The sequence below is a fragment of the Neovison vison genome, chromosome 4 (assembly GCF_020171115.1).
Source record: "Neovison vison isolate M4711 chromosome 4, ASM_NN_V1, whole genome shotgun sequence".
Lineage (NCBI taxonomy): Eukaryota > Metazoa > Chordata > Mammalia > Carnivora > Mustelidae > Neogale > Neogale vison.
The window spans coordinates 77,627,265-77,644,543 of NC_058094.1; the positions used below are offsets into that span (position 1 = coordinate 77,627,265).

Below are 17,279 nucleotides of genomic sequence, written 5' to 3' on the forward strand. Positions count from 1 at the left end.
CACATAGCATCACTCTGGACGTTCTAATTCTATATATGTGGCTGTGTACTACCAACAGCTAAGGTTTTTCTTCCCACAAGTCAAAGAAACAGTGTCTGTCTTTTAAAATGTTTGAAATGGTTAATAAATTTGAGGCCTCTTTGTTTGACTGGTGGGCCATTGCGGCTCTGAAATTGCACAGATAATTATTACGGATGTAGCAAATGAAGATTTTCCAAACCTAGGTGCTTTTGACCAAGCAGTTCTCTACAGCAGGAGGTAGTTTAAGGTGTCAAACTGAAATTTCTGCCCCCTCCTCTCCCAAATACATCCATTTAAAAGATTTGAAAAGTTATACTATTTAAACTATAAACTTTGCGGTGGCAAATTGCTTGCACACTGATAGGAATAAAGTGGGGAAAGAAAATCAAAGCTGTAGGGGCACCTGGGTGGCTCAGTGGGTTTAGCCTCTGCCTTAGGCTCAGGTCATGGTCTCAGGGTCCTGGGATAGAGCTCTACATCGGCTCTCTGCTCAGCAGGGAGCCTGCTTCTTCCTCTCTCAACTTCTCTGCCGACTCTGTCTGTCAAATAAATAAATAAAATCTTAAAAAAAAAATAAAAAAAGAAAATCAAAACTGAAACTGAGAAAGAGAATTAAAAATAAAGTGCGAAGTCCAAATGCCAAGGATGCAAGCATGGTCCTCAGGGACCCCTGCTCTATTTTGCTCCCGAAATATCGTTCTTGCCTTTTGTGCAGAAAGATTTCCTCCTCCCCACCTCTGCTCTCCTGCCTTTCTTCTGTCTTCTCTGGAACATGACTACAACATGACACATAGCAAGCTGGTGAAAGTGATCCATCCAAGAAGCATCGAGGGCCCGGATACAAGCAGTGAGGATGGTGAAAGGGAGGAGGTGAGGGATTCAGGAGATGCTGAAAAGGTAGACACACTAGGACATGATGATGGATGGGAGGTAGAGATCTGAAAAGATGGAGGGGGTCACAGATAACAAGCAAGTTTCTAATTTGATTTCCCAGACATTAGAGCTTGCAAAGTCCTATGACTCTGGGGAGCAAGCAGGTAAAATATATTAATGAAGAGGTTAGTAATTAAAACAGTAAATATAAAAAATTATTTTCTCTCTAGTTGATTTTTTTTAATTAAGATATATCTATAATCTCGTCCAACAACCATGGAAACTCAAGATTGGGAAGGAACCTACTTTCGTCTGATCCAACTACACCTCTAATTCTACCCTGACATTCTATTACCCTGAAGTTGCTGTAATGGTCCTGAGCTACATCAGTCCCTACTCCCTACATCTGTGTGCAGTACTGTGGATTTAGAATCACTTGCTACCATTCCCTTTTATCCTTTTCAGGCTTCTCTCCTGAGATAACACAAGTGAGATGTGATTTGACACTTATCTTGTTAAGATGAACAATAGATGATTTGGATGCCAATCAACTGGGGATATGTCCACATTTTTCAAATCAGTCAAGTAATTGTCAAATCACTTCACTCTGCTTTTCAGATATAGCTCAAGCTAGGAGAATTTCCAGAGTTTTAAATTCTGAGTGTTTTTTAATGGTCTTTGGAAACTAAACCAAAATGAACTTGATCTTGAAAATGATATCTTCATTCAAGAAACTTTTACTGAGTGCCTTTTATACACAAATACATGTGCCGACATAAGAAGAAGAATAAAAAGAAAATTCCGGAAAGTCACCTACAGGCTAGGAGAGGAGAAATGCACTATCAGTATGAGAGTTTGTCCTTCTATTAAAAACAAAATAGAAGTAGTAACAAACAACTGGGAAATAAGCTTTAAAATAATATGATTTGAAAGAGATCAAAATGGACTAAATGCTTTGGAACAAATTTTACAAAATATGTGCAATACCTACACACTTAGAACTATAAAACATTGCTGAGAAAAACAAAGACCTGAATAAATGGAAAGATGAACCAAATACATGGATTGGAAGAGGATGTTAAGATATCAATTGTCCCAAAACTCCTCTAAGATTTAATTCAGTCCAATCAAGATCCCAGCAGGCATTTCTGTGGAAATTAATGAATTAATTCTAAAGTTTATATAGAAATGTAAAGAACCCACACTGGCTAAAACAATTACAAAAAAAGAAGACCAAAATTAGAGGGTTTATAGTTTGATTTCAAGACTTACTATAAAGCTATAGTAATCAAGACAGTGTGAAATGTTAGCTTACAGATGACATGTTGATCAGCAGAACAAAGAATCAAATAGAGAATTTGAAATAGATCCAAGGGATCTTTGTAGTCAAGTGATTTTTGACCAAGTTTCCAAGATAATCCATCGGGAAAAGTATAGTCTTTTCAATAAATAGGTTTGAAACACTGGATATCCATTTTGGGAAAAAAAATTAACTTTGACGCTTATCACAGACACAAATATTAACTATTGACTTGGTATACAGCAAATAACTAAACATAACAACTAAAACTATAAAACTTCTAGAAGAAAAGAGGAGCATGTCTTTACTACCTGAGGGTAAACAAAGATTTCTCAGATAAGACACAAATCTTTGGCTCTTCAAAAGACATGGTTAAGAAAATAACAAGACAAACTTGCCATTGCAAAAAAAAATTTACTATTCACAGAATGTATTTATGATGAAAGATTTATAACCAGAACAAAAAAAGAGCTCTGACAATTCAATCATAAAAAATAAACAATCAGGGGCACCTGGGTGGCTCAGTGGGTTAAGTCTCTGCCTTTGGCTCAGGTCATGATCCAAGGGTCCTGAGATCGAGCCCCGCATCGGGTTCTCTGCTCAGCAGGGAGCCTGCTTCCCCCTCTCTCTCTGCCTGCCTCTCTACCTACTTGTGATCTCTCTCTGTCAAATAAATAAATAAATAAAAATCTTTTTAAAAAAATAAAAATAAACAATCAAATAAAAATGGGCAAAGTATTTCAGTTGACACATCACAAAAAATATGAATGACCAAAAAGCTCATGAAAAGAAGTTCAACATCATTAAGTCATCAGGGAAGTATGAACTCAATTAGAAGATGCCACTGCACATCCCTTAGAATGGCTAAATTTAAAATTTAAAAAGGAAAATTTCCAGATGTCTGTCGGTCCCTGAGAGTGGATACAGGAGCAAAGGCAGATTTGAAGAGAAGATGACTAACGTAGTTGAACACAGGCTAAGTTAGATGTGCCTGGAGCACATACAAATTGAGATATGCTCAAGAAGACAGAGGAGGAGCCTGAACTAAAAATAAAGATTTAGGAATAATTGATAGATGAATAAAGGTAAAGTCTTAAAGTAGATGTGTAAGCTCAGATAAGACACAGACAAAACCATAGAGAATATCACCATTTAAGAGACAGGTGGAGAAAGAAAAGTCCAGGAGATAGAGTAAGAAGGAACAATGGAAAGGCAAGAAAAAAAATTTCAGGGACAATTCCTAGAAAGAGGGCACAGTCCCAGTGTCCAATACTGCAGACACGACAAGTAATATAAGGACTGAAAAGAGTTTCTTGGCTTTTCATCTAAAAAGTTATTGCTGACTTTAACAAGTATGATTTCCCTAGAGTGGTAAGAACAAAATCAAAATGGCGGTGGAATAAGAATTCATAGGAGATGAGAAAAGGCCAACCATTCTTGTTAGACCATTCTTGTTAAACCATTCTTCAACAATCTTAACTGGGAAGATAAGATAAAGTTAGGAGAGAAGTTGGGCAGAGAGAAGAGTTATTCCAGATTTAAGAAAGTGCTCTTTTATCTTTTATTTTTTAAAAGAGTTGTTTATTTATTTTAAAGAGAGAAAAAGAGTGGGAGTGGGCAGAGAGAGAGAGAGAGAGGGAGAGAATCTCAAGCAAATTTCCTGATGAACCCAAAGGCTGATGTGGGGCTCAGTCTCACGAAGCTGAGATCATGACCTAAGATGAAATCGAAAGTCAGATGCTTAACTGACTGAGCCACCCAGCTGCCCCAAGAAAGTGCTCTTTTAAACACAAGAGAGAAAACAAACAAGTTTTTATGCTTAGAAATGCAATATGAGGACAAAGAAACAGTTGTGAGGCAAAGACTAACAGTACATTGGAGAAAGGAGTAGTCAATGAAACAAGCTTCCTTAAGGGTTTGGCAAGATGTCCTGTGCAAAATCAGGCACACTGGAAGTGAAAGAAGCAAATTGATTTGAAGGTCATACAGCAAGGAGCTGAAGAACTTGTCCTAAGTGACTGTCCATTAACTAATGAATGAGTGTGTGTCATCCTCTAGGGGACAACAATGGGTTGGGCAAGTGATAGTGATGATCCCAACATGCTCACCTTCTGTCTGATTCCCACAAGTTGTCTGCGGTATGTGAAGTTAAAAAACAAACACACTATACTTGAAGAACAAAAAAATTTCTTCTCACCACATCTCTGCACAAGTCTTCTTGGAGGCATCTAGCTCCCTGTGGGAGTGGACATTGCAGAATCAAGGGGGGCATATAGAAGTCAATGCTCCCCGTGTCACACTACCCTGAGTGACCAGCAGCTTTCCCAAAGACAACCACTCCCACCACCTCATGTGGCTGATCAGTCCCCTTCCTTCCTCCTCACTCCCACTTCCCCTGACCCACACTACCAGAGACTTCTCAAGGCAAATCAATTCCACAGTCACACCACATTACACCCTGATGGCTATCTTCACTGACGGGCTCCTTTCTGTCTCTCTGCCTTGTCCTAGGATTCTCTTTCCTATCTTCTCCACTTATTCCAACTCTGCCCTCCTTTGAAGCCCCCAAGTGCCCTAGGCCAAGCACTTCTATTGCATCTTACCTCCCCTAATTTGCTCAGCTACACATAGAAATGTTGGAGATTAATGTTACACAATATATGCCAAATAAAATAACAATTGCTAAGACTCTGCTATCCACAAGTCATCTTTTCCAGCAATATCTTTTTACAATTTTATGAAGCAGTTTGCTACCTACAGCTATAATAAATTGCTCTATCATTGTAATTTTTAATTTGGAGCACTGGATCCAGGTAGATAAAACCCATTTCCTTCAGCCATTATCAAAATACTCACTTGCTTTCATTATTTGAACATGGCACTAAGGCAAACAAATCACAGTTTTGAAAATGAGAAGCCAAAAACATGACAATCCAGGAACTGAGAAAAAACATTTTGCTTCATAAATTCACACAACACAATAAAAATGGTCATTAATATAAATGCAATACCTAACATGGTATGTATGTTAGTTTTTCACTTAATCCATGTGATAAATGTACATCTCTACTGTACAGATAAGAAAAATGGGGTTTAGAAATTCACTTTCATTTCAATTCATTTCAAGAAATTCACATTCATTTCAATACATTCAGTTGATAGCAGGACAAAAATTAAAATGAGCATTTTCTGATCTTTAATTCTTAATAGAAATGTAACTGTTTTTCTTCATAAGATCATACAGTGTGTTAGTTTCTAGGATATCTGCTAAGATATTCATTGGGTCTAATCTTCTAATAAATGTATTATCAGATAAGAGCTTCAGAGTTGGAAAAAGGTATACATTTCAACCTTATTGTTCTATTACTTCATTTTGTGCCAAGCAAGACCACCTTCTCTAGACGGATTTTTCATGAGCATGTTTAAAAAAAAATTCTGGGGCGCCTAGGTGGCTCAGTGGGTTAAGCCGCTGCCTTCGGCTGAGGTCATGATCTCAGGGTCCTGGAATCGAGTCCCGCATCGGGCTCTCTGCTCAGCGGGGAGCCTGCTTCCCTCTCTCTCTCTCTCTGCCTGCCTCTCTGCCTACTTGTGATTTCTCTCTGTCAAATAAATAAACAAAATCTTTAAAAAAAATTTAAAAAATAAAAAAAATTTCTGAGTTCTGATATCTATAGAAAACAAAGTACATACTAAAAGAATAATGATAGAGTTAGAAGTGAATGTCTGAAGGGTTTTTGCTATGTCCTTATATAATTTTATGGCAACATTTTAAATTGTTGAGCCCATCCCATGAACATGGGAGCCATGGAAGATATAAGTACAATTGTACAAGTAAGTACAAACACAACTGTTTTAAAAACAATTTTACTGTGTATCCATACACAGCTCTGTGCTGTGGATCATATGCAAAGGAATTCCCTCAAGAATTCCAGGTAAACTGGAGCATGTGCATTCATTCTAGGGATTTGTTGTTGCTCAAAACCTATTTAGGATTTCTCCTTTAGCACTGCCTCAATTGTGGAAATTGTTTCCTTGGTGGATGTTTTCATGCAGTGATTCAATTAATATTTTTTGCCTTCTCTGCAGGTACTGCAGGAGGGAAATGTGATTTGATTTTGTAAACAACCAAAAACAAGTCAAAGTCAGGTTATTAAATAAGGTTTGAGTCCAAAGGGGCAATATTATTTTCTAACATGACTAGTTCGCTGGTGTGGCTATCCAATTGCTTCAAGACAATTCCAAAAATCACTTTTAAAAAATACAAGCTGCTCGACTTATGAATGGATGAAGAAGATGTGGCACACACACAATGGAATATTACTCAGCCATCAGAAGGAATGAAATCCTGCCATAGGCAACGACGTGGATGGAACTGGAATGTATTGTGCTAAGCAAAATAGGTCAGTGTCAGTCACAGAAAGACAAATACACCATATGAATTCACTCATCTATGGAATTTAAGAAACCAGACAGATGAACATATGGGAGGGGGAAGAAAAGGAGAAAAAGAGACAGGGAAACAAACCATATGAGACTCTTAAAGATTGAGAGCAAACCGAGGGTTGATGGAGGGAGGTGTGTAGAGGAATGGGGATAAAGAAGGGCACTTGTGATGATGAGCACTGGGTATTGTACATAAGTATGAGTCACTGAATTATACTCCTGCAACCAACATTGCATTGTATGTTAACTAACTAGAATTTAAATAGAATTTGAAAAACATTTTAAAAATAATATAAAGTAAAATAAAATAAAAGTCAAACTACTCAGGAGTCCCTCAAACACCTGAACTTTTTCAGCTTGCAGCCTTTGCACAAACTTATAACTTCCCGAATAGGTTGCCATGAATGACTTGTATGCCAGGAGATACTCCTGTCTTCCGTCTGTGGGGAAGCTGGGCAAGACATGAGGCTTTCAGAGTCCTCAGGATGATTACCTCAGACTGAGCACAGCTTCATCTCTGGCTCCTCTTAAGATCTGATTTGGGCTGTAGTCTGACAGCATGCCCAACCCAGCCCAGAACCAGAAAGCCAGATGAGTGACATCCAGAACTCACAGCAACACTGCAGCATGGTATGGTTGGCAAGAGAATATTCTAGAACGTGGACATTACTGAGCAGCCAGTATACAGTACATGCCACTTCTGTTGGACAAGGGGACATGGAGGTCCTGGAGGGGTGGTTTCCCTGTGCCCAGTGAGCATGGTGTCACAACCCAAAGGGAAGCTGGTCAGGAGCAAGAAGGGGGCGATGAGCTAATCAGGGGTCCTAGAAGCAAAAGCCAGACTTACAGCCCCAAATCTCTATCTTCAAAATATGGGAAAATTATTTCTCTGTGGAGGATGTGGGTTAATTCTTACAAACTGCCTGCATGGGATTGGTTGTGTGATCTGTGAATTAGAGGATCACCATTATTTTTTAAACACATGATATGAAAAGTCTGAATTTGAAATATTTTTGTATTAGCAAAAGAAATGGACAATATTTGCCAGTGAAAACAGGGAAATGTCATTAGACTCTTTACTTTTGTTAAAAATTTTATAAGGAGCATATGAATGACTTCTTACCAATAGTAACTAATAAGAACCTGAAGATCGTTCCAATCAAGTGGTCAATCACCCTAATTCAGTGATTATTTGTAGCTTCACTCATGGTGGGGATAGCTAGATATGTTCATGTGATGGAATATAAAGTTGAAATACCACCTAATGACATAATCTAGCCCAAAATATATTTAATTTGAATCTATCACGACTTAAGATATATATTCCAGTTTCTAGAAATTGCAGGAGATAGAGGAACAAGATAAATGACACCACAGGAAGTAATTAAATTAGAGATTGTGTTTTCCATTTATTAGGTTTAAGTGTTTTTCATTAACATTTTTTAATGTTCTCTGTTAAGGCCCTGTGCCTCTTTTGTAAGATTTATTCTAAAAATATTCTATACTTTATTAACATTAAAAAACATAACTTGCTTAAAATTAAGTTTTCTGTTCCTTATTAGAGTAAGAAATAAAATTAAGATTCAGATCCCTGGGGGAGGTGCGGGGGAGAAAAGCATTTATATATTGGTTGGATCCTAAACTCTATCTTCTTGGAATCTAAAGAGTCATCATCTAACTTGTTTTATTGATGCCTAATACTTAAATTTATTTTTTCCTGTCTGAGACCTGAAGGCTTACCTTAGGAATTCTATTTCAATTCCAAGTTTACACATATGTATACATTATGTTTGATGTGCTGAGTTTAGTTCCCCTTCCCTGCTATTTTTATTATTGTTTGCCCCTCTCCCCCTTGTCTTTCTCCAAAACATTGGCATATTATCTATTATTTAGACTTACTCATGAGCAAGTATGTATCAGTTCACTTTTCTTCTGAAGGGTTTATTTTGTTTCCTAGATTTTTGAGAATGAGAATGTACCAGCACTCATTTTCCCTGAAGTGGGGATCTATCATACCCTAAAAGCATCTTCTTCCAACCAACCCCACTTACCACCTCTCTGTGACCTATGTCCTGAGCCAGGCTGAAGAATTCCTTAACAGGATCCTTCATGATAACGTGCCTAACTCACAGAATCCTAGCTTTCAAAGCATGTACTTTAGATTGTAACAGAAAACAGGCTAGTTTACCCTGCCTCTGACATGACTCCAAACATCTGAAATGTTAGAACGTAGTGCTTTTATGCTGAAACATTACACAATCCCCGGAGTGCGGAGTGCAGAACTGCTGTGGTCCCACTACTGAAATGTTAGGGATTGGGGCAGAGGGAGAGCAAGTTCCATAATAAAGTTTCTTATCTGGGTGGGGGGAAGGAGTCGCAAGGGGAGAAACAGGCACCGGAAGGACATCATTCAAACTAGGCAACTTCAATCCTGAAAATGATGAAAGAAGACATTGCAAGGGATTTTTAAATCCCTCCTACAGCTCCAGAGCACCCCTCATCACCAAAGTTTTAAAATCACCTTTTTATGGTCTCTGGAGTAAATCCCTCTCATCTAAAGTTTGGGACCTTAGGATCAGAAGAAGAAGTGGTCTTGATCCTCACATGGAAATCAGAATTCTCTGGGTTAAATGCCTTAAGAGAAGGTTCTCTTCCCTTTTCTGAAGTCTGATTTCTAGAGCAGGCTTTTCTCAGAAGGTAACTGCAATATCTATGAACTTGGAATAAATATTTACAGGATCATGAAAAGATAAATTCCATGCAACCCAGTACCACCATTCAAATATAAAGATATGAATACAAAAATGCATGCCATTTAGTCTCCAGGGCAGATGGGGAAGAGAATGGAAGAGAACATTTCTGGAGCATGCAAACAATATTGTTCCCTCATATCTTCCAACAGTCAGGCAACACACAGCCCCCACTGTGTCCCAAACACTGGCTGGGTACTGGGACACTAAGTGCCCTTGAACTTCTCCTGGGGGAAGCCCTCTTTTTCCCCTTCTCTTTCTCTCTTTTCTGACATTTAAAAATCTGCAGAGAAAGACGCAGATTCACCAGGAGAAAGGAACTCAGAGCAGACATTGGTTTTTCCAACAGAAACAAAGCAGACCTGAGGTAGATGCCAGGAAGGAGGCCTACCCAGAAAGGTATGGCAGAACCTGGTTTTGCCACTGTCTGGGCTGGTCACTTGGATGTCATTTGGACGCTCAGAACCTTGCTTATCCCACCTATAAAATGAGGGTTGGGATAAATGATCCCTAAAACACCTTTGAACCTTAAGGAGACTTTCCATGTCTGGCACTGCATATCCTAAAGCCACACGTGGTGCGATCATTACACACACACACACACACACACACACACACACGTCTCAGTCTCTCGTCCTGACTGTGTATTTAAAGTTCTCCCGTGATGCCAGGCATGCCGGTGCCCATATAGCAAGATTTCTTTCCTTTGGTATAGGATTTGTTCTTGCACTCTTTTTGCACGGGGTACTGCAGTGTAGTCCGCTGCCTTTATAAAGCGCAGGCTACTGGGGGAAATCTCATTCACAGATGTAAGCTCTACTCTCCGTTGCAGAGAGGGTTAAGTGGCCCAAGACGATACCACCAAGCCCACTCCGGTGAAATGCCTAAAATGTCCCAAGGGCACGTTGTGCTTTTCTGGCAAGATGTCAGTGCCGGCTACTTAGTTAGGGCTAGGCACCCCAGAGCTCCCCTTTCCAGGTCCCGGCTGCAGAGTTCCCCCTGCCCAGAAGGCTGGCCATGCACCATTGCAGCTCTGCGGTCACTTGGGGTGCGGGTGCCCAGCAGGCACAAACCCCCTTGTCTGCTCTCCTAAACCTACGCAAGAGTGCACTTCCCTCTAGCGACCAAAATGGGAGATGCAGCGCGGCCTGAGCCTCAGAGAGCGCTGAGGCTGCTGGTACCTGCGAAGGCTGAGGTTGTGGCCGGTGCTTGCCGAGAGCGCCTGTGGCGGGGAAAGACCCGAGCTCTCCCGGTGCATGGGCTCTGGGACGGTTTGTGATTTCTCTTTAGGGCCCGGACGGATTGAGAAAAACACGGGTAGATAAATAAACGAGATGTAACGGCTAAGTGATAGACAAACCGAAAGGTAGGTGGATGACAGATGATAGATGATTCGATACCCCTTTGCCAGAACCTTCTACATGCCAGACACAGGCTAAAGGCTTTCTCCCATTATTTCATTTGCGTCTTTCTGGATTCTTAGGAATGACTAACTCCCTCTTGCTCCTATTTGCCAAATGAGAGAACTGAGGCCTTACCCAGGTAAATAACTTTCACCTTGGCAATCTTCCCGCAGAGCTAGGAAGCGGCGGAGTGGGTCTCAATCTACAGCCCCAGACCCCACGGTTGTCTCTTGGCTCTCTCCTTGCCGAAAGGATGTGCGCCCCCAAGCTCCAGGTGGCCAGTGTACCGCGTCCCTTGCGTCTCCCTCGCCACTCCAGTCCTGGCACGCTGACATCACACCTGTCCTGCACCCCCTCTCACTCATCAAGGACATCCTAGGCAGCGCGCTTGAGGCAGAATGTCCCCGACTTGGAAGCCCGCCTAGGGAGCAAAGACGGGTCTCCTCCCGCGGGGGCTGAAGCGTTTCTAGGAGGAACGCTGTTCGCGTCCACGCTTGGCAAGGGGTCTCACTAACGTGCAAGGGGAAACTCAGTCCCAAGACTTTAAGATTCCCCATAAGTTTCAATCCATTTTTTTTCCCTTTAACCCTTAACTGAGCGCCTACGATGTACCGGACGCTGTTTGACGCTGCAGCAGGGAACTAGGAGTCCGATGCGGGCGGACAGACCGGTGGATAAATGACATTCGGGACGACCTTGCTTGGCACGTCCCGCGACCACCCACCGCCCCAGGAGGCGGAGAAAGGGCAGGTTCACTAGCCCGAAGGGTCTCCAGCACATTACAGAAATTTAAGTCCATCCACCTCCCCCTCCTAACGCCTCCACCTTGGCTATCTCCCTGGAGTCCGCACCCCCAGGGAGTGAAATTTCAGTGACCTCACTGGGGGGAAAAGGGGGGATGCGTGATGTCATCCTACTCTCTCCCCACATGTCCTAACTGCCTCGGTGTGTCACCTAGACGCTAGCTGAGCCACCCTGCGCCCCCCATACCCGGCCCGCGTGCGGGTGATGGGACGGACCCCTCCCACGAGGGCGTCGGCGCGGGGCTGGCGTAGGGCCTGCGTCAGCTGCAGCCCGCCGGCGATTGGGGCGCGCTCGCCTCCTTGGCTTGGGGGCTAATTATAAAGTGGCTCCGGCAGCCACCAGCCCCGGGACAGCGAGGCCAGTCGAGGCAGGCGCTCTGAGCCCTGCAAACGCAGAGGACCGCGACGGTGAGGCCCCTGTCTGCCCGCGCACCCTGTCGCTTCGCCCCGACGCCCGCCCGGCTCACACCTGCCTTCTTCTCTCCCTTCCAGAGCAGTGCTTGGGACCCGATGTCTCCGACCAGCCTGCGCCATCCGATCGCCGTCAACGTGAGTGAAGTTATCCAAATCGCGCCTTTGTTGCGTGCGTTTGGGGCCGTCCGCCTGCTCGGTTGATTTTTTTGTTTGGTTGGTTAGTTGGTTTTGGGGGGGGGTTCCCCCTCCGGCGTTTCATTCATTGCATGGGGTACCCCAACTTTCTTCTGGTCCCTGTTTGTGACCCGGGTGAAAGCCCTCCCCTCCGCAAGGCTCCCGTTCTCTCTTGCATTTGGTCTTCGCATTCGGGTATTCTCTCCAGAATCCTTCTGAGGCAATGGAAGTCCAGAAAGAGAGCCGAGCTCCCGGGCATCCCCGTGCTCGGGGTGGCAGTGTCAACCTGGAAACCGCGAGGCGATCTGCCTCTGGGCTTCCAGGAGCGGCGTCGGCCGGGCGGACAGGGGCTCAGGAAAGAGCATCCCTAGGACTTCTTGCTCTACAACCCCCAGCTGGGACTGTCCCAGCGAGAGGTCCCTCGGAGGGACCCGCTTTGCGGCCAGCACACTCGGAGTTCACGTCCCTTTCTCCCTGCAGCCCATGGCGCCGTTCCTGAGACTCTGCACTTGGCTGCTGGCTCTCGGCCCGGGGCTCCTGGCGACCGTGAGGGCGGAATGCAGCCAGGACTGTGCGACGTGCAGCTACCGCCTGGCGCGCCCGACCGACATCAACCCCCTGGTGAGTGCAGCCGCGGTGGGTGGGCTGGTAGCGGAGTCAGTCCGCACACAGCCCGGCCTGAGGCCGCAGGGCGCACTGTCTGGACTAACATTGATCCCGCCGCCGCGGCGACGATCTCTGGTGACGCAAGTGTCCCACTGTTCCCCGAACGCCGACGAAAGTCCCGCTCTAGCTCTCAGCTTGGGGACCCGCGACCATCTAGGGACGGGTGAGGGCGGCAGTATTGCCGCACAAACCAAGTTCGTTTTAACCCTGGGAACGCAGGAGCCCGGAGCTATGCTCTCTTTGGCATCTTGGAGAGCACTAGGTTGTCGCCTCACCTGTTCCAAGGAAGACGCTCTATCACCCCAGTTCCTAACATATCCCACCAAGGGCCCCTTCCACACAATCCTTCCTCCCATCTTTCCTGCAAATAATGTCATTTTTTTATTAGTGACATTTCGTTATCTTTCTTTGGATTTCATTTCTCTAGCCCTTTCATCCTCAAATCCTTCAAGCCCTTCCCCTAACCTTTGGATAGGAGAGCGCAAAGAATTAGGATCTGTAGGAAGGGGGAGGGGGGAGGAGCAGTAGACCGGAGAGAAAGAGATCAGCACCTCTTACAGGCAAGTGACACTGGAATTCAACTTCTGTCTTATCTTGGATGTACTTTTGTAATAGCAACTAAGACAACAATTTAATTTGGCTACGAAATAGGCACAGGAGAGGTGGCCAGGTCCAAAGAGGTGACAACAATGAAAAGATAAACGACATGACCTGAGATGGGGTGGGAAAAGGGAAAGCTGAGAACAAAAAGAATACTCATTCTGATCAGAGTCCTGCTCTTGAATCACCCCTGAAACAGAATCAGAATCTCTGAATTTGGGACCCCAGGAAGTTTCATTTTAACTCACTCCTCCAACAATTCCTTTGCACTGTCTTCTCAATTTGCTGAAATTGTGTGATGACTTAAAAGGGTCAATGGAGAATAATGTATTAATCCAAGGAGTTAAGCTCCTCATTTGAGCCTTTGAAGAAATTTTGTGATGCAGATGCATAAAATGGGGATGAAAATTAAGGAAAGAATTCCACAAAAGCCAAAGCATACATCCCAGGTTAAATGTTTGCTTGTTTCATTTGAGTTACCTGATCTAACTTCATTCCATTTATGCAGGTACTAACATGGCCCTAAAAAGAAGACACACAGTAGGGTCTTATATTTAAAGTATGGTGATGAAATGTTGCAACTTAAATAGGGGTAACAATCCCCTTCATGTATCTTTTGTCTTTCTGATTTGTTTAACTGACTGTCTTTTTATTGGGGCTTACATGTAGGGTTGTTATTTTCTCTATGACTAAAGGCTTTGCTAATGACTATGTTGCTGGTATTATAGCAGTTCTGGAATTTCAGCTCAGATGCAGAAAACATGAGAAATGAGGCCAACTAACTCAAACTATGTAGAATGAATGTAACGAATATTGACCTCTACCACCTGAAAGACACCTGTGCTTAGTTCTCTGGTGGATGAAAAGCTAAGCAGGCATGCCATGATTGATGTTCAAATTGAATTTGCTCTCTGATATGATCTTGACCACAGAACACAGAGTGTGATAAATACTACCAAAAAATGCATAGACTTATACAGGAGCTTATAAGTTAACTTGACTTATTTAGTTTTATTCTGGTTATTTGCCATTATTTCTTTTTGAAGGAATCCCAACATTAAAAAGCCTTTTGGTAATAGTACTTGGTAATAGTACACAAAATATTCAATGGTAATTTTTGGCAAGGAAATCATTTACATTACATTTTAGAATGAAAATGTTATTGACACCTGAAGATCTCACATTTTTAACAATGTTTTTATTTCTTAGGTATCAAGAATAACATGGGATCATTTTAACTGCATCACTGCATCATCTTTAGATGTTTATACATGCATACATTTAATTGTCTTAGACACAAAGCTTAAATAATTATTAAGAGCTGGTTAAAATACCCTAAGGAGTTTTGTTGTGCTCATAAATTGTTTTCTTGCATTGGGAAAATATTATGTGTGCATCTTATATAAATTAATATACCAATATATTTTTAAATATCAAGAAAGGACCTCATTTTTCTAAATCAAGTGTCTGTAACCTGCATTCTATAAGTATACTTCAAGTGGCTATCAAAAGCCTGAAATGTCCAGAAATATTATATAAACTTTATAAATACTCATGTAATATTAGTTCTCTTTTTAATCATACCCAAGTGATCTGTCAAATAGAAGAGAATCTTAAAAAGATTATTAGAACATATAGCCTAAATTCTACAATTATTAGAATTTGTTATATAATAAAAAGAAGAAATTATATACAGATCATTTCTTATTCCCATTTTGTCAAATAATATGATTTCCATTGGGAAAAATTAAAAACTTTTTGTACACCAATAACTAAATGTTAAGAAACATGACTAATATGTGAACATTTGCATATGATAATTTCATATCAGAGCTCATCATTACAAACATTTGGTTCAAGGTGATTAAATCTGTTTTAATCTGTTTTCAATCAAAGGAAGGAGCAAAGCATCTCTCTATTCAGCAAATCAGTACATCAATATCCAAATAATTCACAGGACTTAAACTGAGTTTTAGAATGTCTTTCTTTTCCAATTTATTTTGAAACTGTTATTTTTCTTTAAAGAATGGAAGTGCTTGCAAGAATACTCGATGCCATTCCAGGTAGAATAGTAACATAAGAAAGTAAACAAACTTTATATTATTAATATTGAGTGTATCAGTAAGACAAGAAGATAAAAGGGATCTGGGGATGATATCCCTAATTAGATAAAGAGAAATTTCTCCCTCTTGGGTAGAAAATGTTCAAACAAAATGCGATCAACAGTGGAAAATTATCCAGTGAAATTAGATTGCGCCTGCAGCCAATCTAGGTTAAAACTAGGTGGAAAAAGTCTTTTACAATATTGAAATGGCACGGCAGATGCAATCTGTTAAAATTCAAAGAAAAAAATCCTAACTTGATTCAATTAATTACCCACAGTGATTCCGTTTTCCTTTGATTTGTCTGTTCCTTATATTGAAAAGTTGTCCTAAGAAAAGGGTAATTACTTTATTATATGAGACCTTCCATATCACAGCACACATGCTGCGGTTCACAAAAACGTGCTTACCTAATGAAATCAGAAAAGCCTCTTGCTATCACTAAATGGAATTCTTTTCCCAGGCTTGCACCCTGGAATGTGAAGGGAAGCTGCCCTCTCTCAAAACCTGGGAAACCTGCAAGGAGCTCCTGCAGCTGTCCAAGCTGGAGCTTCCCCAGGATGGCGCCACCGCCCTCAGAGAGAGCAGCAAGCCCGAGGAGAACCACGTGCTGGCCAAAAAGTACGGGGGCTTCATGAAAAGGTATGGCGGCTTCATGAAGAAGATGGACGAGCTTTATCCTCAGGAGCAGGAAGAAGAGGCCAATGGAGGGGAAATCCTGGCCAAGAGATACGGGGGCTTCATGAAGAAGGACGCGGAGGAGGAGGATGCCCTGGCCAACTCCTCAGACCTGCTCAAAGAGCTGCTGGGAACCGGGGAGAACCGAGAAAGCGGCCCCCACTCAGAGTTTGGTGAGGATGAAGAAGTGAGCAAGAGATACGGGGGCTTCATGAGAGCCTTAAAGAGGAGCCCGCAACTGGAAGAAGAAGCCAAAGAGCTTCAGAAGCGTTACGGGGGCTTCATGAGGAGAGTCGGTCGCCCGGAGTGGTGGATGGACTACCAGAAGAGGTACGGGGGCTTCCTCAAGCGCTTTGCCGACTCTCTGCCCTCTGAAGAAGAAGGGGAAAGCTACTCCAAAGAAGTTCCTGAGATGGAGAAAAGATATGGAGGATTTATGCGATTTTAACCCCTTGGCAGCCAGCGGCCCCAGGCCCCAGCAAGCCTTCCTCTCCCCCTCCCCTCCACCCCAGCCCTGCCCCGGGTCCAGCGTGTCTTATTATCCCGCATTGCTTGCACTGTAGAGTTGCCTTTATTGTCTGGATAACTAACTATACAACCTGAAGGCGCTCCTTCAGGTTCTGTGTTCGCTTGACAGTGTTCACGCTCAGTATTGGTCTATGGCAGCTGTGTCGTTTACATGCTACAATCGCTATTGTTCCCTTGTCCTTTATTTTTAACAAAACCCCAACAAATGCTTAATTGTAAATAGAGACAATAAACCCATTACCCCAGCTGCATGACATTCTTGTAAGTTTCTTCTTCTCCGAGGCCCTCGCTGGCTTTCCTGTTCCCACGGTCAATCCTAAAGTTGAAGATACTGAAGCCCTCTCCTCTGGGCAGAATCATCACTGGCCTCCTTCACTTCCAACAGCTGAGGCTGCAGAAGCATTTTTCATTTAATTCCTTATAAGTCCTAGATGGGTGAACACTTTGAGCAAAGTACAGTGTATTTCCACTCTTCTTTCTGGAAATCAGATACAGGAAGATAAACTAAAGCCTAATAGAGAAAC

The 17,279-nt window shown here is 42.5% G+C and overlaps 1 protein-coding gene across 1 annotated transcript; it reads left to right on the forward strand.

The window, feature by feature from the left end:
• The first annotated feature begins 11,921 nt into the window (after positions 1 to 11,921).
• PENK (proenkephalin) lies at positions 11,922 to 17,006 on the forward strand. Its single transcript, XM_044244482.1, has 4 exons — positions 11,922 to 12,001; positions 12,086 to 12,142; positions 12,662 to 12,802; positions 16,013 to 17,006. The coding sequence occupies exons 2-4, from the start codon at positions 12,104 to 12,106 to the stop codon at positions 16,673 to 16,675; spliced, it is 843 nt and encodes a 280-aa protein (XP_044100417.1). The 5' UTR covers positions 11,922 to 12,001; positions 12,086 to 12,103; the 3' UTR covers positions 16,676 to 17,006.
• Positions 17,007 to 17,279: the final 273 nt, after the last annotated feature.

Coding starts and splice junctions, on each gene's coding strand:
- PENK (XM_044244482.1), top strand. CDS start 12,104: ATGTCTCCGACCAGCCTGCGCCATCCGATCGCCGTCAAC. Junction 12,143..12,661: donor GCCATCCGATCGCCGTCAAC/GTGAGTGAAGTT, acceptor TTCTCCCTGCAG/CCCATGGCGCCGTTCCTGAG. Junction 12,803..16,012: donor CGACCGACATCAACCCCCTG/GTGAGTGCAGCC, acceptor TTCTTTTCCCAG/GCTTGCACCCTGGAATGTGA.